The sequence below is a fragment of the Mauremys mutica genome, chromosome 24, assembly GCF_020497125.1.
Source record: "Mauremys mutica isolate MM-2020 ecotype Southern chromosome 24, ASM2049712v1, whole genome shotgun sequence".
NCBI lineage: Eukaryota > Metazoa > Chordata > Testudines > Geoemydidae > Mauremys > Mauremys mutica.
Window position 1 is genome coordinate 2,112,518 of NC_059095.1, and position 26,050 is coordinate 2,138,567.

The 26,050-nt window shown below is 56.5% G+C and overlaps 1 protein-coding gene across 4 annotated transcripts; it reads right to left on the bottom strand.

Moving 5' to 3' along the window:
* Window positions 1-315: 315 nt before the first annotated feature.
* CERS1 (ceramide synthase 1) lies at window positions 316-25,992 on the bottom strand. Of its 4 annotated transcripts, none has more exons than XM_044998441.1 (7): window positions 17,648-17,969; window positions 7,018-7,177; window positions 6,324-6,504; window positions 5,494-5,655; window positions 4,512-4,659; window positions 2,945-3,090; window positions 316-2,297 (listed from the first exon to the last, which is right to left on the bottom strand). In XM_044998441.1, exons 1-7 carry the CDS (start codon window positions 17,867-17,869, stop codon window positions 2,255-2,257), a joined length of 1,062 nt encoding a protein of 353 aa, XP_044854376.1. In that variant the 5' UTR covers window positions 17,870-17,969; the 3' UTR covers window positions 316-2,254. The 4 variants fall into 4 exon arrangements, with proteins under 4 accessions (XP_044854376.1, XP_044854380.1, XP_044854379.1 ...); XM_044998445.1 differs by lacking the exon at window positions 17,648-17,969 and adding an exon at window positions 25,022-25,992 and having other exon boundaries at window positions 317-2,297; XM_044998444.1 differs by lacking the exon at window positions 17,648-17,969 and adding an exon at window positions 15,426-16,055 and having other exon boundaries at window positions 317-2,297.
* Between the last annotated feature and the right edge of the window lie 58 nt (window positions 25,993-26,050).

A 26,050-nucleotide genomic window follows, 5' to 3' on the forward strand; every position in this document is an offset into this window, starting at 1 on the left:
TCATCCTGTGCCAGCCCCGCCCGGAGCACCCTGGGAAGCAGCCCCCTGTGCATTGGAGGCCAATCAGTGGAGCAGGGGAATTAAATTATAAAAGGAAAATAAACCATCCAGCTGCCATTTCCAACCGCCTCTGCCATTTCCAACTGCAGCGCACAGCGCAGGGGGCAGCCCATCGCTTGCTGGGTTCCACGAGCCCAGGGGCCTGGCCGCTCAGAGATGGAGCACGGCAAGCTGGGGGCTGCCATTCCCAGGCTGCGCTTTGGCTGCCCCTGCATTAGTGGAGGCTGTTGTTTAAACTGACTAAACATTCAAGTGGGCTGCAGACTCAACACCCCATCCTGGCCTTGCCCTGCCCGGTCCCTCGGGTGTCACTCACCCCTGCGCAGTGGGCACGCGGGCGGCAGAAAGGGAGCGTTCTGAGCCAGCAGCCACTTTTGCACAGGTGTTACTGACAACACACAGCACCGGGCCAGGGTGGCTTGGCCTGTCGATCCCGAAGGGCTTCAGGCCAGTTAACCAGCACCCAAGTGGTCCTGCTGCAGCTGCCTCTGTCCTGACTCTTCAACGCGTCTGTCCAGAGCAGGACACGAATCCCTAGGAAACCTGCCGGAGAACCCTGCAGCACTCGCCTCACGCTGCCCGGGCCTGCCCCAGCCACTCGTCAGTATTCAACCCTGCCTCCCCTCGCTGCTAGCACAGCTGCAGCGGCTCCCTGGCACGAGAGCAGCCAGCTGGTTTTAAAGCACAAGCCACCATTAAACGCCAAGTTACCAAATGTACCACACGCCTGCACGTTAGCCACCGTCCCCTGACCTCTGTGGAGTCACGGCTGATTTACACCACACATTATGAGAGCAGGATCCTGTAGGATTTGTTTCCCCACTGACCCCCACACAAAACCCCGTTTGAAAGTCAGGGAACAAAAGCAGCCAGTGGGTGGGATGTTTAATTTCCTGTCCTCGCTACTTCGGGGGACCAGCCAGAACTGGGGGATTTCTAACAACCTGGCTCATGTTTTCATGTTACCGCCCAGTCGCTGATGTTTTCCAGGGAGGCTCTTTGTGGCATATGCAGCACTATCTGGGGTCTGCATCTAAGCAAGGACCAGAAACAACAACCAGCCCCTCACCCCCTGCCCGTTTGGCTTAACCCTCTGCAGGCCGGCTGCAATTCCCTTCAGTGGCCTGTTGTCCCCCTGGCTTGGCGTTAGGGCCCTTGGAGAGGAGCAGGCGGCAGCCGACACTGCAGTAGTATTGCAGTGGGGTGAGTCCAGCTCCGGGGGTGGGATGGGTGCAAACGTCCACAGGGTTTCTTCCCCACTGAGCGGAAACAGCTGCAGCCCAGCCCAGCCCAGCCTGCAGGAAATGCAAAGCTCAGAACTCAACCCGAGTCACTCCGGACTTCAGTGAGTCCTTTAAGCCAGAGCCGGTTTCTCAGGCCAGTGGAGTCATCAAGGCAGGAGCCCTAGAGGGAGCCGCTGTCCCCTCTCGCGCTGATCCAGGCACTGGCCTCCTAAGGGACTGGGGGCAGGAGGGCAGGCCCGAGGCTCAGCCTCAGGAGGCTGCGGGGAGAATCCTCTAGGTGCTGGCCCAGGGGGTTCCAGGCAGGTAACCCCTGGATGCACGTACAGCAGCTCCCTGTAGTACACTGACCCCTACTGGCCAGCAGGGCACATAGCAGCACAACTCTTCTGCCTAGTGGTATGTCACCATTCCCTGTTTGCACGTTACCGCAGAGCTGGCTCTGGGCCCCCACGCTTGGGACACTGGTGCCGAAGGGGCAGGGGCGTTTGCCTCCCTGCTTCGAGCCCCTCCCCAGCGCCACGGCGTCAGTCAGTGCTCCAGAGACAAGCGCCGCCTGGGATCCCACAACTTGCCAGGTCTGGGGAAATGACAGAGGGAGGATGGCGAAGGGGTGGGGTTGGCACGGGGGATCCCAGGTAACCGAAAGCAAGTTCCATGTCTGACCTGGACCCTGCTAGGAAACCCTCCCCCCCATCTCAGCCAACCCATCCAACAGCCTGCAGGGTGCCCAGCGCAAACAGGCTCCAGAAGCCACATCAGGATCAAGTGAAGCCAGAGCTGAGCCGAGCCGAGTGGACTGTTTCTGTCGGCTGCCAGCTGCTCCCCAGCTCCAGGCAGGGTTTTGGGGGTGGGGGGGTTGGGGTCTTGCACTCCTTCTCCGCAGGGCTCTCTCCTTCACTGGGTTCATGGAGGGCCCCAGGTCAGTCCCCAGAGGCTGCCCAGCGGTTCCATTATAACCGTTTGTCTTTTATCAGCCCGTTCTTCAGGTGGTTCCTGTGAAAGAGACCACAGCAGAAAATGACGCCTCGTATTTGGACCAGCCCCTCCCCCTGGCCATCACTTGCCCCTCTCCGGGGTCACCCCTCAGCTCAGACCCACACGTCCCTCCATTCCCCGTAGACCTGGCCTCGATCCCATGTGATGGGCGCATGCAGCGGGTTTGAGCACGACCCAGGTCGGGGTCAGCACATCGGGCCAGCACGTCCGACATGCCACCTCCTGCCAGACTGGACGAGACTCTCAGCCTGTTCCCCAATGCCAGGTGCAAGGGGAACCCCCTGACAATGCAGCAGGGCCAGGCAGGAGGGATGGAGAGAGGTGTATGGGAAGGGACAGAGGGATGGACAGACAGACAGGCAGATGGATGATTCCTTCCTGACCCCACCAGAAACCAGTTTAGGGCCTGTAGCCAGGGATCCAGCCCCTGTGCTGTCACTTGGCACAGACTCACCCCCCTGTGGCCCCGTCACTGACCCCCTGTCTTCTCTTACAGGCCCTGTTGTTCCCAGGACTCCGGGACCTGAGAGGGGGTTATCCACAGCGAACATTTCCCTCGCCCACCTGCAGCATTCCCAGCCTCCTTTATGGCTGTGTCCCTGCCCCCTCTCCCCACTGGGGGGCTGGGCCTGCCCCCTGCTCACCCTTCTTTCCAGGACTTGGGGAGCTGGAGTTCGCCCGCTTTCCGGGGCCCTGTGGTTTTCTTGCTCTCCTCCACGTCGTATTCACGCACGTCGTTCACCTCCTGCATCTGCCCCGTCAGCACCTTGGCCACAAACAGGACGATGTACTGGGGGGAGAGGAACCAGGGAATGACCCCGCTGGCCACGGTGCCTGCTCAGCACCCCTCCCCCCCACGGCCAAACACACTCACCCACTAACTAGGGCTAACGTCTGCCCTGGGGCCACCCCGCTAGTCCGGGGAGGCTGGTCTGAGAGCAGCGCCTCCCTGGGCTGCTGGGCTCCTGGAAGGCGCACGCCAGGCTGGGAGCCGGGTGCCTGGCGCGGCGTGGGAGCAGCAGAGCTGCCTCGCCCCAAGGGGGCAGCAGGATCCTGGGGGGCATGTAAGGAGATTCCAGCAGCAGATGAAGGGAGCCCAGAAAGACCCCTCCCACGCCCGTGCTGGAGATCCACCACTGAGACCGGGGCCAGGTAATGGACTCCCCCCTCCCCCCATACACACACAAGATAATAGGTGTGCGGGGGGGGGTGGGGGGGTGCAGCTCCAAACAAAGCGAGCTGGGTTGAAGAGCTCCCCACGTACAAATTACCCATCATGCCTCTGCTGCAGCCCCACCCCCAAATCTACTTGCCCAGCACAAGGGCAGGAGATTTCTATTCCCCTGGACTCCACACCCCTTCCCCACTGCCCTGCCCCGCCCCGCCCCCACAAGGCCTGGGACCCGCTGGGCCGGGGTCATGACTAAGGCTACCGGCAGGTCACGGCGCCTGCGGAAGTCACAGAATCCGTAACTCCCAGAGACCTCTGTGACACTGGAGCCCCGCAAATCCCAGCCCAGGGGTCAAGGGGCCCTCCCAGCCATTGGCAGGGGTGCAGCGGCTGCAGGTCCCTGCCGCTGCATGCAGTGAGCAGGACCCGCCTTCCTCCCCATTTTGTCAGGTCATGGCTTCCTGCCCGGGACCTGTCCAGGACAAAACCATGGCCTTAGTCATGACACCTGCCAGTCCCGGCGAGTGGGGGGCAGCTCAGAGCTTAGCGAAGGCAGGATCCAGCCTAGAGGCCACCTGACTGCACGAGCTGCAGCTGCACAGGGGGATTCCACCCCGGGACGTCCCCCAGCTCCGTCCCCAATTCCCCAGCGGCTGGGAGGGGCTGTGGGACCCTCGGCCCATAGGGAGGCTGGAGGGAAGCAGGCAGCAGCCACGCAGCAAGGACTGGACGGAGCAGCACAGCCTCCTGCCCAGGCCTGATTCTCCCCCCGCCAGCCCCAGCTCTGCCTTGCGGGCTCTGGGGACGCCTGGCTGATGCGACCCCTTTGGGAGATGGCTGCCCCTCCCCCGCACTGACTGACAGCCTCTCGCTCCGCAGTTCCCATCCGTCCTGGAGCCCCAGGAAATGCCCCGGGGCTGGGCCCTTAGCGCTCACTCTCCGTCCCCAGCAGGAGAGCGCCCCCTCCCCCCCACAACCCCCAGCCGTGTCTCCCCCCCCCCCAGCGGCAGGGTCCGTGGGGCCGAGCTGCCCCTACTCACCAGGAACCAGTAGAGGTTCATGAGGGTGAGGGCGAAGAGCAGGGCGTTGAAGAAGAAGTAGAAGGGGATGTTGGGCACAGACTGCAGGCTGCTGTGGCAGGTGGCATAGAGCACTTTGAGGGGGAACCAGTAGAGGCGGAACCAGAACCTGCCAGGACGGACACAGAGGGTGGGGGGTGGGTTGAGTGGCATTGAGGGGAGCCCCCCCCCCCCAGAGAGGTGCCCGGGGATGAGCATCACCTACCCCCCCCCCCCCCCCAGCATTTCCAGGCAGCCTGGTCTAGCCCCTTCCCCCATGTCTGGCTGTCTGCGGCAGGAGAGCTGGATTTTCAGGACGCGGCCAGACCCTGAGGCTGGCTGCTAAGGGGGGTTACGCTGGGCCCAAGCGTCCCGGGATGACAGTAGAGAGACTGTCCTGGGACAGAGGGAAGTTCTACAAACTGCTGCTCCAAGCCCATCAATGGCACATCTGCGCCTGCCCCCCGGCTCCTTGGGTCTGAGTCCAGTGGGTCCCGCCCCTTCTGCCCCCGCACGGCCGTGCCAGGGGGCAGGGGGAGAAAGAGGCCGGGGAGGAGGTGCTGGGGTGAAGTACTTGAGCCAGGAGCTGGTCCCTGGCTTCCAACCAAGGGTTTCATGCTGTCTGGCTGTGGCCCAAGAGGGGCTGTGACGGGAGCATGACCCTGTCTCCCTCTCTTCCCCGCCTTGAATCCGAGCCGCTCTCGCTGCCAGAGCTGGACTGTGAAGGGGCCTGGCCCCAGCTCCTCCGGCCGCCTGCCCGGGTGTGGCCACGCTCTGTGTGCCTGACGCCATCAGCATCTCCGTGGCCACCCACCGGGACCTCACACAGGCAGGATTCCCAGCCCAGCAGGCAGCAGGAGGGACCCCGCAGCCCAGCCAGCTCACAGCATGGCCGTGTCCCCCAGACGAACCACTGGGGCCTGGCGGCGCCGGGGGGTGGAGCGGGGCAGGGGCCGGAGCTCACCAGCTGATGCTGAAGGTGAGGCAGCCAAGGTCGGCGATGACGTCGTTGAGCCGGTGATAGATCCCGCCCCGGTGTTTGAAGTAGACGTTGAGCTTGGTGAACTCCAGCTGCACGTCGCTGATGTCGTGCAGGAAGAGCACGAGAATCCCCACGTTGTGGAACCTACGAGGAGAAGGGGCGGCGGGTGCGTTTGTGAGCAGGGCTGCGCCCATCAGGCCGGGGGGAGGCGGTGGGCTCTGTGCCCAGGCCAGGCTGAATCGGAGCCACAGGCTCCATGCGGTGCAGACCGACAGTGCTGGATGGCCTGGCACTGGGTGGACCATATTAGAGCGGGGTTGGGGGCAGGGCCGGCTCCAGACCCCAGCACGCCAAGCGTGTACTTGGGGCGGCATGCCGCGGGGGCGCTCTGCCGGTCGCCGGGGGGGCGGCAGGCAGCTCCGGTGGGCCTCCCGCAGGCGTGTTTGCGGAGGGTCCGCTGGTTCCACGGCTCCGGTGGAGCATCCGCAGGCACGCCTGCGGGAGGTCCACCGGAGCTGCGGGACCAGATCCGGCAGAGCGCCTCCCGTGGCATGCCACTGTGCTTGGGGCAGCGAAATTGCTAGAGCCGCCCCTGATTGGGGGTCGCATCATGGGGCCGATTGGAGCAGCTCAGAGAAAGGGACAAGCGCCGAGTCCCTCTGATGGGGCCCAGAGGCAGTGCGACCCATAGCTGGGTGTGGAACGGCTGCTGCATTTCCCAGTGGCTGCCCAGCGCTGGGGCCCCCCAGCTCCGAACGTGCCCTGTGCAGAGGGCAGTGGGATGTGGACGGACGGGCCGGGGAGGGGCTCACCTGAACGCGTAGGAGAAGACGATGAGCGTCAGTGTCACCACGTGGTGGATGAGCATGACGATGGAGTCCCTGCGCCAGGCGTCCATGTACACGGTGGCATAGATGGAGTGCCCGTAGAAGCTGCCCTGCAGCAAGTAGGCGATGCCAATGTCGGTGGGTACATCCATACCCTTCTCCCAACCTAGGAGCAGCACAGAGATCCCTGCATGAGCCCTGCATGGACACCTCCCCCGCAGCCAGCCCAGCATGCCGGAGCACTGCCCAGGGGAGCAGGGCCCCACCCACTCACGGACAGTTCCTGAGCTCACATGTCATTGGCAGCACAAGGTAGGTGATTTGGGGAGCTTAAGCTATGGATTCCCCCTTGACATCAGCCCCTTTGCCCCTTGAAGACGCGGATCCCTTGAGAACATAAGAACGGCCAGGCTGGGTCAGACCAAAGGTCCATCTGGCCCAGTATCCTGTCTGCTGACAGTGGCCAGGCTGGGTCAGACCAAAGGTCCATCTAGCCAGTGTCCTGTCTGCCGACAGTGACCAATGCCAGGCACCCCAGAAGGAATTAACAGAACAGGGAATCACCAAGTGATCCATCCCCTGTGGCCCATTCCCAGCTGCTGGCAAACCGCGGCCAGGGACGCCAGCCCTGCCTTCTGGGCATTAGCATCTGAGCTTCTTCCCCGTGGCGCGGACGTACCGTAGAAGACGGAGGGCGGGTCGTGGAAGAAGGGGTACTCGGTGAAGAAGAGCAGGTAGGTGCCGTATGACCAGGACAGTGTGTAGAACAGCAGCTTCCAGGCGCTCTCGGGCATCTTGGCAGCATCCTTTGGCTGCAGGTTACACCACTCCCCGAACGGCTGCCGGGAGAGAGGGGACATGGTGCAGGGCTCAGGGAGGAGGACAGCAGCACCCCCGGATGGTGCCTCATAACAAGGACGCAGCTCCGGGAGATTCACGGCAGCTCCCCGCAGCCCTCTGCACACACAGACCTGGCTCCAGAGGTCCCCACGCCCAGAGCACAAGGGGCTGGGCTGCCACATGTTTATAACTCAGCAAAAAGTCCTTGAGGGCAGCTCCTTGGCTGGACCTCATCCCCCCTGAACACCGGCCACAGGACAGATCCAGACTTGCACTGAGATGCCCTGTGCCGCTGAGCTCAGTCTGGGGTTCTCCCTGGGCACAGCGGGAACCAGCGACACTAACAGCTCACAGGAGAGGGACACAACCACGGACTGGAGATGGGAATCTCAGCTAGACTGCCCCCAAACCCTGTGGTGTCCTTAACTCAGATGCCTAATGAACATGTGGGCGAAAGGACGTCTTTGTGCAATAGTCATGCCCCCTGCAGCCGCAGTGACGGTGCGACACCACCAGGAGGCCTCCCCACCAAACCAGACTTCACCGTCCTGGAACTTCACTGGCCACAAACAGGCGGGAAGAACATTTGTAAAGAATCTTCCCACCCCTGCTCTCCACCAGAAGGGAGTGAAAACAGGGACCAGAACCTGACTTAACCCACCCAAACTTTTCAGGCTCCTTCCACTGCTCCAGGAGGGTGAGGGAGGTGGGAGGGGAGCCCCGGCAGGCAGCCAGAGCCGGAGAAAAGCAAGCTCAGGTTTCCATCCGGCTCACACTCGGCCACAGCGGCAGCTGCTGTCAACACTGAGCAGTGGAGAAAGCAAACGCCAAAGGCACGTGGTCTCCACATGCCCATCAGGGTCACTCCCCGAGGAGCAGGGAGGGAATTCAAAATGAATAAATCCAGAGTCCTGTCTGCACTAAGAAACCCCCGGGGTGAGGCTGTAACGTGACCTGAGTGCCCTGTGATTGGGCTTCTGCCAGCGTGTGCCCCCTCCCCCCCAAAGAACCTTCCCATCTGAGAGGGGCTTGGGCCAAATGGAAAATCCCGGAGTCGCAGACACCGTCACTCCTGCGAGAAGTGGCGTGTCTGGGGCAGTGAGTGCTGGGGGAGCGGACAGCTAGTGGGTGTCTGGCTCGGTTACTCCCCGACACGTGGATAAGCACCATGGCCCCATGCTGTGCTGAGCGTGCCGGAGAAACACCGGATGAGCTCCAGAGGAAAATAAAATGCCTGCAAAGTAACCAAACCCTTCCCCGGATCAGCAATTTCCAGAGCCGGCTGCTTGGCTCCCATTGGCTCCTTGAAGGCTATATTAAGACCCCAGCTGTTCGGTGGAGGTGGCTGGCCGAGCCATAGCGCCTCTGTGCATGATGGGGGAGCGAGATTCATGCAAAAGGCTCCCTTCCAAAGGCGGCCCCATCCTGCCTGGCTATGAACGGCTGACGAGTTCACAGCACCAGTTGCTCCCAGGGGGGAAGCACCAGTTTTGCAGCACCCAAGTCCAGAGAATGCCCTGAAACTGGCAAGATCCCGCCCCCCCCCCAGCCATGCCGTCTGTGCCTCCATCAGCCACTGCCCACCCCCAGATCCTGCATGTGGGGCAGGGCCGCCCCATTCAAAGCCCCACACTGCAGCAGGGAGAGAGGCTGCACTAAGGGAGGGTGAAGAATGCACAGGCCCCTGGAAGCCAGGAATTATTTGTGGCTCTATAAAATGCAGCCCAGAAAGGAGCTCGAATAAGCCCCATTTGGAGACAGCTCAGCTCCCGAGCTGCTCCCGAGCAGGCCCCATGTGCTAATGGAGCAGGGGCTCCTGGGCAGAGAACCCGAGAGCCTGGCTGGCCCACTGATCATCCTGGCAGTGGTTCAGGAGATGGCGTGACCTTGTCTCTCCTTGCCTCAGTTTCCCCTATCGGTACAAGTGGACAGTGGCGCTGTCCTACCTCCCAGGGGGACTGCAGACAAACCCATCCAAGGCTGAGGCGTTCAGACACTGTGGAGCCGGGTAAGTAGGCAGAGGGAGAACTGGCTCTGAGATCTCAGCAGGAGGAGGCTGTCGCCATATCAGGGAGGGGAGGGTGGAATCGCCACCTACAGCCAAGGAGGAAATCCACCCTCCCCAGCAGGAGCAAGCCCCTACAGATGCTGTTCCTCTCCCTTCTCCTTCCAGTGAAGACTCCCAGGCTTTCTGCATGGCTAACTCTGACCCCGAACTGAGCACCCCAGACCGAGACCTGCCCATGCTGCCTCTCCCCTCTCGACAGAGCCCTCTGGGAAATCTCAGGCAGCAGCTGGCTTTGGGGGTGCGACGCGGAGCAGAATGAGGGTGGGAGACAGCAGAACAGGGAGAGCCTAGACAGAAGGGCTGGAGGAGGCCAGGAGAAGGAGGGGAAAATTACTGCCTCTGAATAATCCACCCGGGGGAGCTGGTCACTGGGGCAGCCCACAGCCCAGACGAGCACGCTGAGGCCACCCACGCAGATGTGCATCAGCAGGTCCTGCACGCAGCCTGCCATCCCATGAATGATTAAACAGGAGCCCTGCTCCCACTGCCACGCCAGGCGGGCACCAATTATGTCTCCTCTTCATTCTGGGGTGGGGCGCATGCGGGGGTGGGGGGCACCGTCTTTGCTGTCAGCCAGCTGCTGTTGCCATAGCAATGACAGAGCGATGCCCGTGTTGCTAGGAGCAACCGGTGCTGCAGCAGGAACAATGCATTGCTGGCTCTGGCTGAAAGAGCCCCAGGTTCTGGTGAGTGATGTAATGTGGCTGCATTTAAAGGGCCAGTGCTGTGGTGAAGCTGGATGCAAGATTATGGCTTGGGAACCTCCCCATTGCTCCCCCTCCAAATGGAAACCAGGGCCGGGCCGGGTGGGTATAAACTGTCTTCTCCAGCATTTCCCCCCGTGCAGGCTCCTGGCTCCAGGAACACCCTTACTCCATACTCTGTGCAGTACCAAGCCTAGACAACCCAGCAACCCCGGGAACCAGAAAGTGAAAACAAACAGAAACATGAAACTGATCAAGACTTCGGGTGACCAGACAGCAAGTGTGAAAAATCGGGATGGGTGTCAGGGGGGTAATAGGAGCCTATATAAGAAAAAGCCCCAAAAATCAGGACTGTCCCTATAAAATCGGGACATCTCCAGTGCTAGAAGGATGGAATTTGACTGTATCCCTTCAAATCCGCCATGGAAGAAACGTAGAAAGAGGCAGCCCGCAAGTCCCCCCAGCCCCGTGTGCAGCAATGGGTTATGAATCGAGGCTTGCTAATGAAGGAGAATCACCGGAGTCCCAGCCGTGCCCAAAGAGGTCTCCAGAGGGAGTGGCTGGCCGCAGTGCCCTCAGGTCCTGAGAGCTGGCAGCTTGCGATGGATTTTGCTTTGCCCACGGTAGGAGATACTGATCAGTAACTAGAGTAACAGGTTTCCATTGGAAGCCAGGGCTTTGGCTCCCACACACAGCAATATCACAGCCCCCTCATTGCTTTCAGGCCTGGTCCTCCCCACTGCTGCCCCTCAATCCCAAGCTCCAATGCCCCTGCCTGGGCACCCCCCAAGCTCCACTGCCCCTGGGATCCTCTCTCGTAGGATTGTGGGGGACATGCCGCAGGACCACGGTTGGAATTCTGCGGCACACTGGAATGGTTTCCTCTCTACTCATCTGGTGCAGGTCACCCGGGCTCAGTGGAATGAAAATGAAACACGACTGCTCCCCCTTTTACCCAGAGAAACGGGTCCCCAAAGCCTGCAGAACCAAGAATAATGCCTGTAGAACCAGCCGCCCGCTATCTAAGGCTATCGCTAACCATCTAGGGAGGGGTGTGGTCTGAGCACAGGCCTGGGGACCCCCAACACTGTCCTCCTACTCAACACCAACCCTATCTATGGGCTTAGGCAAGTCACTGAGCTGCTCTGTGCCTCGGTTTCCCACCTGGAAAACAGGGATACCGTTCACCTGCCCCCTCAGGGTGCTGCGAAGGCTTTGGAAAATGCAGTGAGAAATATCACGACAGTTCCCATAAATCATTAAAAGCCATTTCCTCTTCGCTCGAGCGCCTGCACCCAGTAGAGACCAGCCTTTGGAGTGGGCACCCTCGGGAGCCCAGGCATAGCTGCCTCTTGAGCCCTGTGGGGGCTGATTAGCCTCCTGAGCAGCGCGGTTCAGCTCCTGAACGCTGACACACAGCACGTGAAACCCAGCCCCCGGCCTGGAACCCAAGGAAAATGGCTTCATTCTCTTCCACAAGAAGCGGCCCATTGTGGCTTTCTCCTTGTGGCGTCACGGGCCTGCCAACGGCGGCCAGGACACATGGGTGAGAGGGCACCACTCTCAGGTCACAGGAGAGCTACTCTCTGCACCCCGAGAGGGACGAGGCGCAGGTCACACTCACTGGCACTGCAGGAAGGAAGCACTCCAGGCTGCTCCTGGCTCCCAAGGCAATTCTTACTGGAGGGTCGGCCTGCTGGTTTGCTGTGAGCGGCCCTGCTACTCCCGAGGCATTCACCGTAGCCAGGAGGAAAGCAGGCCTGGGAACTCACTCCGGTGAATGTTTTGGGTCCTGGGGAGAATCTGGCTCTTCGAGGCACAAAACACTTCACTAGAAAAGCCAGCAGAGCGGGGAGCGTGAAGAAGTGAATGCTGCACCCCAGCCTAGGTGGCCAGCATCCATTCACGGCACCAAAGGAGATTTTCATGTTGCAGCACTCTGCAAATTGAGAACCACCCGGGGATCAACCAGCTGTGTCTGGCCACGAGGTGGAAGGTGTGTAGCAGCTGCAGAGAAATGCCAGGCAGCAGTTTAGGACAGGCAACGGAGAATATCTGACAAACTTCACAAGCTGCAGTGGGCGAGGCAGGGTCAGGTATTCATGTGGGATTGTGGCCAGCACCCAGGGATCAACACTTCTCATTCTTGTGAAAAATACCACGGGGCCTTTAATAGCCCTAAGTGGTTGGAACCTAGGTTTTCTATCTCATCTGAGAGACGGCAGCTCCGTGCCACCTGAAAGAGAGTGGGAACAGAAGGAGAGCGTGCGGGTCCACCCTTTCCACGGGTCTATCTAGGTCAGGGGTTCTCAAACTGGGGGTCGGGACCCCTCAGGGGGTCACGAGGTTATTACAGGGGGGTCGTGAGCTGTCAGCTTCCGCCCCAAACCCCACTTTGCCTCCAGCATTTATAATGGTGTTAAATATATAAACAAGTGTTTTTAATTGATAAGGGGGGGTCGCACTCAGAGGCTTGCTGTGTGAAAGGGGTCACCAGCACAAAAGTTTGAGAACCACTGATCTAGGTACTGCACTGGTCCTAGCACCAGAATGTGAGAGTCTCTCAATCTCATCTTCAAGCTTTCTCTCCAGACTGGGATTTTCACACTCTTTCTCTGGTAACGTGCCCCAGATACCTACTACTTTTAGCTTGGACCAGTTCTCTCATAGGCTGTTCCTGGGATTTTGGAGCACAGCAGCTAGTTTTCCACCTTCACCAGTGGGGGGGTTTTTCATTAAAAAAAAAAAACACAACCACTCGAGGGCTCCTTCTTTCTATGTCACCCTGGTACCAGCACCCGGCGCACGACTGGCCACAAAGCCAACAGCATCTGCCAAAAGCAGCCAGAAAAGAGTTTATTGGTGCGAGCTCAGTGTCCATCTAGACCTGCCCTCCCTCCCTCGACCTGGATCGTGCCCAGTTCTGCCCTCGGTTACATTCATGTAACTTCAGTGCCAGCCCCTGGGCCTGCTTGAAAGAGCCGCAGCTAGTACAGGCCTGATGGGCTATCAGGCACCGTGTCAGGTGCCCTTGTCCTGTGCTGGGTACAGAGAACCCCATGACGGACACAGCCCTGGCTTCCCATTGGGCTATTAAATTGTCACTCAGTGCAGCACAGGCTGATGCTTTGCTCAACTCCTCCAGCTCCTCGGCAGCAGCTGCTCCCTCCGGAGTGCTTGCTCCTCACCAGGGACAGCAGCCTTCCACAGACCAGCTGAGCGAGGGCCACCAAAGAGACTGTATGCGGGAGGGGGCAGAGAGGAGGCCTGGCCTGGCCATCTCACAAGCCCTGCTTGTGGTCAGACACATCCAGGAGACTCTCAGGTTTGAACGCTCAGCAGCCAGGCCCTGCCACTGCCACTACGGGAGGACAAAGATTCCTTCCATTTCCTAGAGAGGCAGGTGGCTACAGAAACCCCACACCAGACAAGAAATAAATTTCCTCTCCCGCCTTCTCATGGGCGCCTCGCAGGCCGACCCCTCCCGAACCGATCAGTCATAGGAACGTCGGGCTAGAAGGGCCCTCGAGAGGGCTGAGGCAGGACTAAGTGTTACCTAGACCGCCCCGGACAGGGGTTGCCTAATCATGGAGATTCCACAACCCCCCGAGCTCATTTGTTCCAGTGTTTAACCACCCTGACAGTGAGGAAGTTTTTCCTAATGTCCAACCTAAACCTCCCTTGCTGCAATTTAAGGCCATTGCTTCTTGTCCTGTCCTCAGAGGCTATCGAGAACAATTTATCACCCTCCTCTTGCTAACAACTTTTTACATACTTGCAGACTGTTATCACAGCCTCCCTCAATCTTCCCTTCTCCAGACTGAACAAACTCAATTTTTTCAATCTTTCTAGCCCTTTAATCATTTTTGTTGCTCTCCTCTGGACTTTCTCTAATTTGTCCATGTCGTTCCTGAAGCTTGGCGTCCGGAACTGGACACAATACTCGCATTGAGGCCTTATCAGTGCTGAGTAGAACAGAAGAATTACTTCTTGTGTCTTGCTTACAACATTCCTGGTAATACATCTCAGAACGATGTTTGCTTTTTCGAAACAATATTACATTGTTGACTCATATTTAGCTTGTGATCCACTATAATTCCCAGATCCTTTTCTGCAGTTCTCCTCTTTGGACAGTTATTTCCGATTTTGTATTTGTGAAACTGATTACTCCTTCCTAAGTGTAGTACCTTGCATTTGTCCTTATTGAATTTCATTCTATTTCAGACCATTTCTCCAGTTGTCCAGATCATTTTTAATTCTAATCCAGTCCTTGCAACCCTTCACAACTTGCCATCATCCACAAACGTGTAAGTGTGCTCTCTGTGCTGTTATCCAAATTTATGAAGACACTGAACAGAACCAGACCCAGGACAGATCCCTATGGGACTCCCTTGATAGGCCCTTCCAGTTTGATTTTTAGCCATAGATAACTACTCTCGGAGTACAGTTTTCCAACCAGTTGTGCATGCACCTTATAACAAATTTGTCTATTTGCTCAAGAGAAGGTCATGTGAGATGGTATCAAAAGCCTTACTAAAGTTGGGATAGACCACCTCTCCTGCTTCTTCCCTAGCCACGGGGATTGGACTGACATGTGCTGGTACCAGAGCTCAGCTGACTAAGTTCACCTCTTCCCTGTGCAGAAATGATCCCGCCTTCCTATATGGATATTGCAGTTTGAATACCAAGAGGGCAACAGGCGAAATAATTATCTTGGTTTCAAGGATCACTTTGGAAAAGCCACATGTACAATACAGATACAAATCTGACAATTGCAACAGGTAAAGTCCATGCTAGTCCCCATCCTACACAGCCCACTCGCCGTCCCTCCCCCTTCCACCCCTCCACCCACTGTACCTCTCTCCCAGTCAATCTCTGTGATATCTTACGGAGCAAGGCCATGGCCTATGAATAAATGCTATGTTCCTGGCGGCCTCTAAAGACATTGGAAACCTAGATTTAATCTGCACTCCTTGCACACTCTAAACGCCCAGTGAAAACAATGGGCGCTCCAGATGATGCATGAGTCGGATCCACATGTCACAGGAAGAAGTGTGTTTCTTTAAGCAGCTTTTTTCAGAGATATCTGGCCACAGACAGAGCTAAATGAAGGTGCATTTTAAGCCACAATCTTTGTCCTCCTGCTAAGGACGTGACTTCCTCTTTAGGTGCATAGCAGCTACAGGCCAAGTGCCAAGATCTATGACATATAATGACTAATGCTCAGTAAGGCGGCATTCTTGGGGGACACAGAATTAATTGATTTCACAGGGATGAGTCTTTCAGTCTCTGAGAGAACGTTAAAGGATTAATTGCCAGAGATGTAGGAACTGAACACAAGCGGCAAAGAGGAACAACTGCACTTGGGTTCTGCACCGGGCAGTGACTGTCTCTGGCATAGAAGTTTACTCCCAACGGCACGCAGCAGATGGAAGAGTCTCGAGGGTGACAGAGGAGGTGAAAGCCTCAACTCACCTGCTGTTGCATGACCCCTCCTCTGAACAGCCTCCAGATCAGATATATGCCACAAGACGCAGCTCAATTCTCATTAAAAATGGCAACGCTCTTCTGGGAGCCAGCCCCTCCAATTTCCCCTTTAAATCTCAGCACGTGAATCACGCCCAGGCGTGGGATGTTTTTATAAAGCCGTTTCCTCCCCCTCCTGCCCACTGGTGGGAAACTGACCCTCCCACGGCACCACATCTCAGCCCCACATCAAACTCCGTGGCAGTATTTCAAGGCAAAGCAGCACGATCCCGATGTAGCCATGAGAACTGGCTCTCTGCTCATCCCTTCTCATGCTTTGGTGACAAGAAGCGTGACCAAGGGATGACACCCCATTGTCAGCACGAGCTGCCAATTACCCATGGAGCACCAGCTGAGGTGCAACGCACAGCACTCCTACTGCGCTTTTCACCTCAGATCTCAAAGCACTTTCCAAAGGGGAGGGGGCACGCCGTTTACAGAGGGGAAACTGAGGCACGACAACAGCTGCTCAGTGACTTGCTCAAGATCACACTGTGTGACAGTGCTGGGATTAAACTCCAGGAGACCTGACTCCCAGGCAGTCCCCTACTCACTGGGGTATCCAGAGAGATCCAGGTGCTGCGTGTAGGGTTACCAACCTTCCAGGATTGTCCTGGAGCCCCCAGGAATTAAAGATGTCCTACCTAACCCGTTTAGAGAGCGTCAGGTCTTGTGCTGGTTCTTGGCACCAGGCAAGCTTCGGTCTGTGACTCAGTACGGAGCAAGCAACGACACCAGTGACTGGCTCGGGCAGAGCTTCCCGTCAGGGAGGCCCCCTGTGCGACGGAGGTGTGGGGATGGGAGCCCAGAGCAGCTCCTGGGCTGAGGATGGATCATGGTTATGAATGAAGTGCTGCTCCCTGCAGCCTGTCACCCCACAGCAACTCGCCTCTGGAGACGGGAAGTTCTCCAGGGGGAGCCACCCCACGCTGAAGCAGAATGTGTCCGAGACGTCTCCAGGCAGAACCACCTCCCTCCCAAACTCCCCCCAGCCCCTGGAAACTGGCTTGTCACCATCGGCGCTGAGGAAAGGGTTTGGTTTGTGCCTCTGACGGCTCCGGATTGTCACATGACCCAGGACACAGCATCTTCCATCTCTTTTGCCTTGAAAGTCCCATCAAGGGTAGGGTCAATCCCCCTACACAGCAAAAGCCTCTGACATACACCAGGCACCCAGGGGCCGCTCCCCCGGGCCAGGGCCCGCACCTCGGGGACAAGGGGCAGCTTTCATCTCATGACATCATGTGTTCAGTGCAATCAGCACAGAGCCACCCTTCTGCCAGGGGGTCGGGCGTCCTCTCCCTCCCCGGGCAGCCACTCCAGCATCTCATTCCAGCCAGCCCAGCACTCGGAACTAGGGCAGCCTGTAGTGCCGCTACCAAGGCGTGTGCCCCAGGGAGGGGGGGGGAGCCATTCAGCACCGCACGTTAGTGACAGCCTGCAGGAGCACAGCTCACTGCCCCCCCAAGCTAGGCTCTGCAGCCAGCGCCCCCCCCAGCCAGGCCCTGCAGCCAGCCCGCCCCCCTCCCTAAGCTAGGCCCTGCAGCCAGCGCCCCCCCCAGCCAGGCCCTGCACCCAGCCCGCCCCCCCCTTGCAAGACATAAATCTCATTACCTCACCCCAGACGTGCCTTGGGGGGCGGGGGAGTTAAGTAGCAGCAAGATACAACACCCAGGTCCTGCTTGCAATGTAGCCCTCCCCAACCTCAACTCCCCGGACCAGCCCCCCCCACCCTACAATGCAGCCTCCTCTCTCCCCCGCCCCTGCCCCCATGCAATATACCCCCCATCGCCCCCCCCGCAGAGCAGCCCTCCCATGCCATGCAGCCCCCCTGCACCCCCCCGCCTCCCATGCAATATACCCCCCCCCCCGCAGAGCAGCCTAGGGTGAGCAGATGTCCCGATTTTGGGTCTTTTTCTTATATAGGCTCCTATTACCCCCAACTCGTGCCCCGATTTTTCACACTTGCTATCTGGTCGCCCTAGTGCAGCCCCCCTCCCCCTCCCCCTCCCCTCCGTGCAATGCAGCCCCCCTCCGCCGTGCAGCCCTCCCATGCCATGCAGCCCCCCTGCACCCCCCCGCCCCCCATGCCATGCAGCCCCCCTGCAGCCCCCCCGCCCCCATGCCATGCAGCCCCCCTGCAGTGCAGCCCCCCCCCGGCGGGCACCCACCCGAAAGAGGCAGCCGGCGGCCGCCCTGCGCAGCCAGGTCCAGCCGATGGCGCACAGCAGGCAGAGCAGGGTCTCGCTCCAGGCGAGGGACGCGTTCTCGGCCCAGGTCCGCCGGGAGAGCTCCCAGCCGCAGTCCGTGCAGCTCCGCACCGCCCCCGCCAGGCTCCGGTAGCCGCGCTGCAGCAGCTGCCCGTAGCCGGGCATGGGCTCGGGCCGCGGCATCCCGGCCCCCAGGTCACAGGCTGCGCGATCGCCCCCGGCCCATCGCTCCGGGACCGGCGAGCGCCCGCGCTGCAGCCCGCTCGGCAGCCAGAGGTTGGCAGCTGCTGCCCGCAACGCGCAGGCTCCCGGAGGCGGCTGAAGATAGGGGGCAGCAGTGCGCGCTGGAGCAGGGGATGCGCCACCCGCCGCCCGGTGCGACCCTCCCAGGAGCCAAAGCTCAGGCCCTGCGCGCCTGGGGACGGGGAGAGGCGAGCCCCAGCCCCAGCCGCCTTTTTATCGCAAGGGGGAAATTCCCCAGCCCCCAGGGACCAAAATGGAGCTGCCCAGCTGCTTAGAGAAAGCTGGGGCAGGGGTCTCCTTTTCTCCTCCCCCCACCCTTTTCAAGTGGAGGAGGGGAGGAAATGCAGTGCCAGGGGGAAGCTTTCCTGGATATTTCACTCTCACCCAGGTGAGAATCAGGCCCCTTTTTTAACGGGGAACCCAACAAACCCCCGTCATCTTTGATGAGTTGGTCCAGATTCTGCAATCTACCCCTAGGGCCCCATTGTCACCCCCAGGACAGCTTTATCCTCGCCAGCAGCGGCTCTCCAGCAGGGGCACACAGGGGTCTTTCAGGGGGTGCATCAACTTATCGAGCTCTTTGCTTAGTTTTACAACAGGCTACAGAGCTCTAGCAATGTCGGTACAAACCAAAATTCATACAGACGGAAGGAGAAGTCAGCACGCTGCCAGTAACAGGGCGCTGTGACATTTGTAGTTTTATGGCTGATTTTGTAAGCAAGTCGTTTTTAAGTGGAGGCAAAACTTGGGGTACGTAAGAGAGATCAGACTCCTGAAAGGGGTACGGTTGTCTGGAAAGGTTGAGACCCACTGCTCTACGGTATCCTTCACCCAAATGCTCCCTTCCCAGCTAGACACAGCTGAGAGGGAAACAGAGGGTCTCTCCACTACAGCAGCACTTCAGCGTAGATCCTATTGGGCCAGGAGGTGTTCTCCCATCGCTGTAGTTAATCCACCTCCCATGAGAGGCAGGAGACCACGTCAACAAATTCTTCCATTGACCTAGCACTGTCTCCAGAAGGGCCAGATCGTCTTAGCTATGTGGCTCGGGGGTGTGGATTTCTTCACAGCGCCAAGGGACAAGCTGGCTTGTCCTAATTTTTCAGTATAGACCAGCCCGTAGTGGTTTCATGTTGACAGATTTCAGTTTTTCCCTTCAGAACACGGTTAGCCCAGATTGCCAGTGGAGGAGAGCGTGCAGAGTCCTTGACAAAACATTATTTAATTCTTTTTGAATCAATACACACAACAGGAGGACTTCTCCTGAGCTTTCCTCTGTCCACAAAGGATCTCAGCAAGAAAATATTCTGAGCAGAAGGAAGATGTGCATTAGCACGAGGTATAACAGCCAAGTAGACAGCTTAGTGCAGAGAAATGAGGTTGGTTTACTCTGCCTTCCACACCTTTCCTGGAAAGCACATGAAATACAGCACAGCTGAAGTGTCTGGGGGTACGTCTACACTACGGGACTATTCCGAAATGCATAAACCGGTTTTGTAAAACAGATTTTATAAAATCGAGTGCGCGCGGCCACACTAAGCACATTAAATCGGTAGTGTGCGTCCATGGTCCGAGTCTAGCGTCGATTTCTGGAGCGTTGCACTGTGGGTAGCTATCCCGTAGCTATCCCATAGTTCCCGCAGCCTCCCCCGCCCCTTTGCATTTCCGGATTGAGAGCCTAGTGCCTGATGGGGCATTAATCATTGTCGCGTGTGGTTCTGGGTACAGCCTCACCGCTCCCTCCCTGAGCAGCAGACAACCGTTTCGCGCCTTTTTTTGCTTGGTGAACTGTGCAGACGCCATAACACAGCAAGCATGGACCCTGCTCAGCTCCATACCGCAATCGTGGATGTTTTAAACACCTCGCGCACTCTCCTGCAGTATATCCTGAACCAGGACCTTTAATCCGATGCGAGGAGGAGGCGGATACGGCAGCGCGGCAATGACAGTGATGAGGACATGGACACAGAATTCTCTCAAACCACGGGCCCCTGCGCTTTGGAGATCCTGATGGTAATGGGGCAGATTCTATCCATTGAACGCCGATTTTGGGCCCGGGAAACAAGCACTGACTGGTGGGACCGCATTGTGTTGCAGGTGTGGGACGATTCCCAGTGGCTGCGAAACTTTCGCATGCGTAAGGGCACTTTCATGGAACTTTGTGACTTGCTTGCCCCTGCCCTGAAACGCCATAATACCAAGATGAGAGCAGCCCTCACAGTAGAGAAGCGAGTGGCGATAGCCCTGTGGAAGCTTGCAATGCCAGACAGCTACCGGTCAGTCGGGAATCAATTTGGAGTTGGAAAATCTACTGTGGGGGCTGCTGTGATGCAAGTAGCCAAAGCAATCACTAAGCTGCTGCTACGAAAGATTGTGACTCTGGGAAATGTGCAGGCCATAGTGGATGGCTTTGCTGCACTGGGATTCCCTAACTGTGGGGGGGGGCGATAGATGGAACCCATATCCCTATCTTGGCACCGCAGCGCCAGGGCACCCAGTACGTAAACCGCAAGGGGTACTTTTCAATGGTGCTGCAAGCACTGGTAGATCACAAGGGGCGTTTCACAAACATCCACGTGGGATGGCCAGGGAGCGTTCATGACGCTCGCGTCTTCAGAAGCACTACTCTGTTTAAACGGCTGCAGCAAGGGGATTACTTCCCAGACCAGAAAATAACAGTTGGGGATGTTGAAATGCCTGTCGTTATCCTGGGGGACCCAGCCTACCCCTTGATGCCATGGCTCATGAAGCCATATACAGGCAGCCTGGACAGGGGTCAGGATCTGTTCAATTACAGGCTGAGCAAGTGCAGAATGGTGGTGGAATGTGCATTTGGCCGTTTAAAGGCGCGCTGGCGGACATTACTGACTCGCTCAGACCTCAGCCAAACCAATGTCCCCTATGTTATTACTGCTTGCTGTATTCTCCACAACCTCTGTGAGAGTAAGGGGGAGACCTTTATGGCGGGGTGGGAGGCTGAGGCAAATCACCTGGCCACTGATTACGCGCAGCCAGACACCAGGGAGATTAGAAGAGCACACCAGGAAGCGGTGCGCATCAGAGAAGCTTTGAAAACGAGCTTCATCAATGGCCAGGGTACAGTGTGACTGCTGTTTTTGTTGATGAACACCCACCCCGCCTTGACTTACTCATTCCCTGTTAGCAACTCACCCTCCCCCTTCGAGTACAGCTTACTTATGCAAATAAAGTCACTCTCATTTAAAAAGCATGAATTCTTTATTGATTCATTATAAAAAGAGGGAGAGAAGTAAGGGTGTGGTTTGGGAGGAGGATAGGAGGGATGGAGAAGGCCATTAAAAAAAATTCACAGTAACGACATCCTTCTGGTTGGGCTGTCCACGGGGGTGGAGTGGGCGGGTGCACGGAGCCTCCCCCCACGCGTTCTTACACGTCTGGGTGAGGAGGATATGGAACATGGTGAGGGTTAAGGCTGGTTATACAGGGGCTGCAGCGGCACTCTGTGATCCTGCTGCCGTACCTGAAGGTCCACAAGACGCCGGAGCATGTCAGTTTGATCACGCAGCAGCCCCAGAGTTGCATCCCGCCACCGCTGATCTTCCTGCCGCCACCTCTCATCTCGGTTGTCCCTCCTGTCCTCACGTTCACTGGCCTCTTTCCTGTAATTTGAAACCACGTCCTTCCACTCATTCAGATGAGCTCTTTCATTGCGTGTAACTTCCATAATATCCGAGAACATCTCATCTCGCGTCTTCTTTTTCCTCCGTCTTATCTGTGCTAGCCTTTGGGATGGAGGAGGGATGGTTGATAAATTTGCAGCTGCATGAGGGAGATAAATATTTAGAAAGATACATTTTACAGAACAATGGTTATACTATTTCACAGTGAACAGCAGTATTCACCACCTAGCACATGTGATTTCCCTACAAGGTCACATTTTTTCATCTTAATAGTGAGGGCCTGCAGCTCTGGAGTTACAGATCTCACAGACGCAGGTCCAGGCATCATAATTCAGCTTGCTTGTGGCCATGGTAAGCCACTGTCTTTCGGCTTCTGTAGTGATTTAACCCTTCCCCCCCAACAACGCATGGCTAATACCACGCTAGCTCCCTGCTAATCAACAACCTTCCCCCCCCACCCACTGCGTGTCTGGTGCCTTGGGGAAGATCGCCGGTGACCAAACACAGAAAAGATCATCGGCATTTCACTCCTCCCCTCCCCCGCTTCGCTACGTGAAGGAAAGTTTTTTTTTAAGCTGATGCAGTCCACGAACCCAGTAGAAAAATGGCCACCCCCCTTACTTAAATTCCTGATTTTTAACCAGGTTATCCTGAACGATATCACTTTGCTGAGGATAACAGAACAAGATAAAGAACGGATGCTTCTTGAATGCCAGCAGTCACCGGGACCATACGCTGCTATGCTTTGCCACGCAATGATACCTGATTACTTGCTACATGCATGGCGTGGTAAAGTGTCCTACCATGGTGGGCGGAACAAGGCTGCCTTGCCCAGAAACCTTCTGCAAAGGCTTCTGGAGTACCTACAGGAGCACTTCATCGAGATGTCCCTGGAGGATTTCCTCTCAATCCCTGGACATGTTAACAAACTTTTCTAAGTAACTATACTGTCTGCGAATGCATCCCAAGACCTCAGGGCAAATCAATCATTAAAAAAGGCTTTTTAAAAAAAAAATGTTTGATATTTGCAAAGGTACACTCACCAGAGGTCCCTTCCATGGCGTCATTGTCTGGGATAGTGGCTTGTGAGGGCTGGGAGGACGGTAATTCCGTCAGGGTGATAAAAAGCTCCTGGCTGCTGGGGCTGACGGAGTGCTGTGTGCTCTCTGCTAGGTCTTCCTCCTCTTCTTCATCTTCCTCTTCCCCGTCTGCATAATCCTCAGCCATGGCAGAGATTACAACCCCCACCTCGGAATCCACGAACAGGGGTGGGGTACTTGTGGCGCAGCCCCCTAAAATTGCATGCAGCTCAGCATAGAAGCGGCATGTTTTTCGACCTGCCCCTGACCTTCCGTTTGCTTCTTTGGTTTTCTGGTAGGCTTGTCTGAGCTCCTTAACTTTCACTCTGCACTGCACTGAGTCCCGGCTGTGGCCTTTATCCGTCATAGCCTTAGAAATTCTTTCAAATACTTTTTCATTTTGTCTTTTGGAATGCAGTTCTGTTAGTACTGAATCCTCTCCCCAGATAGCGATCAGATCCAGTACCTCCCGTGTAGTCCATGCTGGGGCTCTTTTACAATACTCAGCAGACTGCATTGTTAACGCTGATGAGCTGTGCGTGGTCACCTGTGCTGATGAGATGAGATCTCCACGCTGGGGAAGCAGGAAATGAATTTCAAAAGTTCGCGGGGCTTTTCCTGTCTACCTGGCCAGTGCATCCGAGTTCAGAATGATGTCCAGAGCGGTCACTGGTGCACTGTGGGATAGCTCCCGGAGGCCAATGCCATCGATCAGCGTCCACACTACAGCTAATCCGATATGTTAATACCGATACTAGCGTTACTCCTCTCGTTAGGGAGGAGTACAGAAACCGGTTTAAAGAGCCATTAAAATCGATATAAGGTGCCTCCTAGTGTGGACGGTTGTGGCGTTAAATCGGTTTTACCCTCCTAAAACCGATTTAAACGCATAGTGTAGACCAGGCCTGGTACAAGTCATAGCGGAGTGCAGAATAGCCAGAAATACAATTAAAGCAGGAGGAAGTTACATTTGTATCTGACTTCCAAGCTGACAAAGCCTTTGCTAAATGCACCATTTCAAAGCCAGTACAACAAATCAGCTTAGCACTCCCGCCAGCTGCCCAGGTGGCAGGTTACATACAAGATTGGAAAGTAAACCAACATCTGTAGTCACCACTCAGGAGACAGATGTTTCCGTGCTCCACTGGGAACAATCTGAAGGTAGAACCCTGAGCCCCCACATCCCCATTCTTCACACTTACTTGCTCACACCCCACGAAACCCCAGATGGCCAGTCAATGGGGCTGCCTGACAGGAGAGGCTCCCCTCCCGCCCATGGAATGAGTGCGCTGCCTTTGCACAAACTTGGCCCCAAACAGAAGTGGCTCCCGTGCTCTGGGATCTGGCGGCCAGGCTGCCTTCAGACACCTCTCAGGTAACAGCTGCTTGTTGAGCAGTCAGATCTGCGCCTGCTGTCCCCATTATCCGACACAACAGCAACGTTCGAGCGAGAGCACAAAGCACTTCACTAGGCAGCAATTTGTATCTGATTAACAGATGCCACGTTCGCTGCTGCTCCCCTATGCAGCCGCTGTGACTACAGCAGCCATTCCACTGAACATGCACCCACCCTCCTTCAGGGTGTTAAGGGCTCAATCCTACGCCATTACACATGGCGAACAGCACACAGCTTTAAAGTCAGTTTCTGCCCATGCAGCTGATTTCACAGGATACAGGCATGAGACTGTCTCTCAGAGTGAGATCAAACTCTGCGATGTAGTTAAATTAAATTTGAGCCAACACTTCATCTGCAAATGGCCCCTTCTCAGCCACAGACCCTCTCCCTGTGCCTTGGAGTCAGTTCTGCTGACTTTACTGACAAATGCAAAGCCACAGCTTTGTTAATCAGGCCAGGCTTGGGTTTTATTTTAAACACCGGATGGACAGGAACTCAGCTGAGCCGCAGTTCTGCCCTTGACTCCTGTGACCTTAGGGCCATCCGAAAAATAACGATACCTCTGAACGCACAGGAATGCTGAGGCTTAATTCTTTCGTGTTTCTAACATACAAGAACCACCTCACAGAAAAGGCGCTCGAGAAGGGCCCAGTATTATTAGACTTCAGCAACAGGAAGGCAAACGGGGTTCTGCTGTGCCTGGTGCATCCAGCCACACATCACCTAAGTTCCAGTTGCAGGATCCTTATTACTGGGGTTGAAGGAAGAAGCAGAAAAAACCCATGGGACTTTGTACCTGGAAAATTCACCTGTTAAATTGTAGAGCGGGGTGGGTTTGACAGGGAAAAGGAGAAGAAATATTGATCAGCATGAGGCCATTTGCCATCACTGCTTTGAAATGGCTCCGATTTTACACTTGTATCCCTCAGATCAATTACAGAAAATCCAGGGAACTCACCAGTGAGAAAACAAACTTGTCCTGCTAGCTAGGTCCAACAGACAGCACGTTCCCCTATTTTTATAGGGACAGTACCGGCTTCTCCTCTGCCACTTGCTTGGATTGTTTCAATTTTTAAGTCAATTTATCATGGCCCATCAAGTGGGGAACGGCTGCACCGAAAACACAAGCCCCTTTCACATCTGCCGCAGGCGGCTCCACAAAGAGAACATTCATTCAGGACTGGACCGTGAATAACCGTCCATTGAAAATAGCTGCTCGCTGGACAGGCCCAGGAAAGGGACAATGGGCCCTTTCAGAGCAATCGCAGCCGAGGTGGGCACAAAGGAGATGCCAGCCAGAAATGTTTGCAGCCTAGTGTAGCCTGACAAACAGAAGACTCCAGACATAGATAAACATTAGAAAAATCTCAGCTAAGGCCCCCATGCTGATCTGTGCCCCTTGCACGTTTGATGCAACAGAACAGTTCGTTACATCATAATACAACATATGCAGTACTATTACATGCTGCGTAAGCTGCACTCTAGGTTAGAGAGAGGTACAATCTTTTGGTGTCACATCATGTTTGCTAGTGTAGAGTGTGTCAGGTTGATCAGTTCTTTAGCTTTTAATGAAATATGGGCAAGTCACAGTGTGTCCTCACATGTACAGAGGGTCATACGAGGAGTTAACACATACTGGGATACGGACGTTGTTGCGGTAAGATGTAACGTTTCCCTGTCCCTGTGACATGAGCGCACTACATTTTACTACCTTCAGATCCAGGCTGGCCCCTCTGCAATCAGAGTGCTTTGGGTGTGACTACTATTATTCTGGGGAATCTTCCCTTCCCTCCTACTTGTGGCATCCCAAGACATCCTGGAGGCAGGGAAAGCTGTGTGTCTATCTCCAAAGGGGCGTTTAGGGAGCTGCAGCAGCTGGCAGTGGTGCTGCGGTCCATGGGAGAGGCAGATGCTCAGCATCAGGCTCTTGGAAAGCCTCAGGGGTCAGGTGGGAACTCCCCCAAGTAGCTGTTAAGAGGCTCAGCAG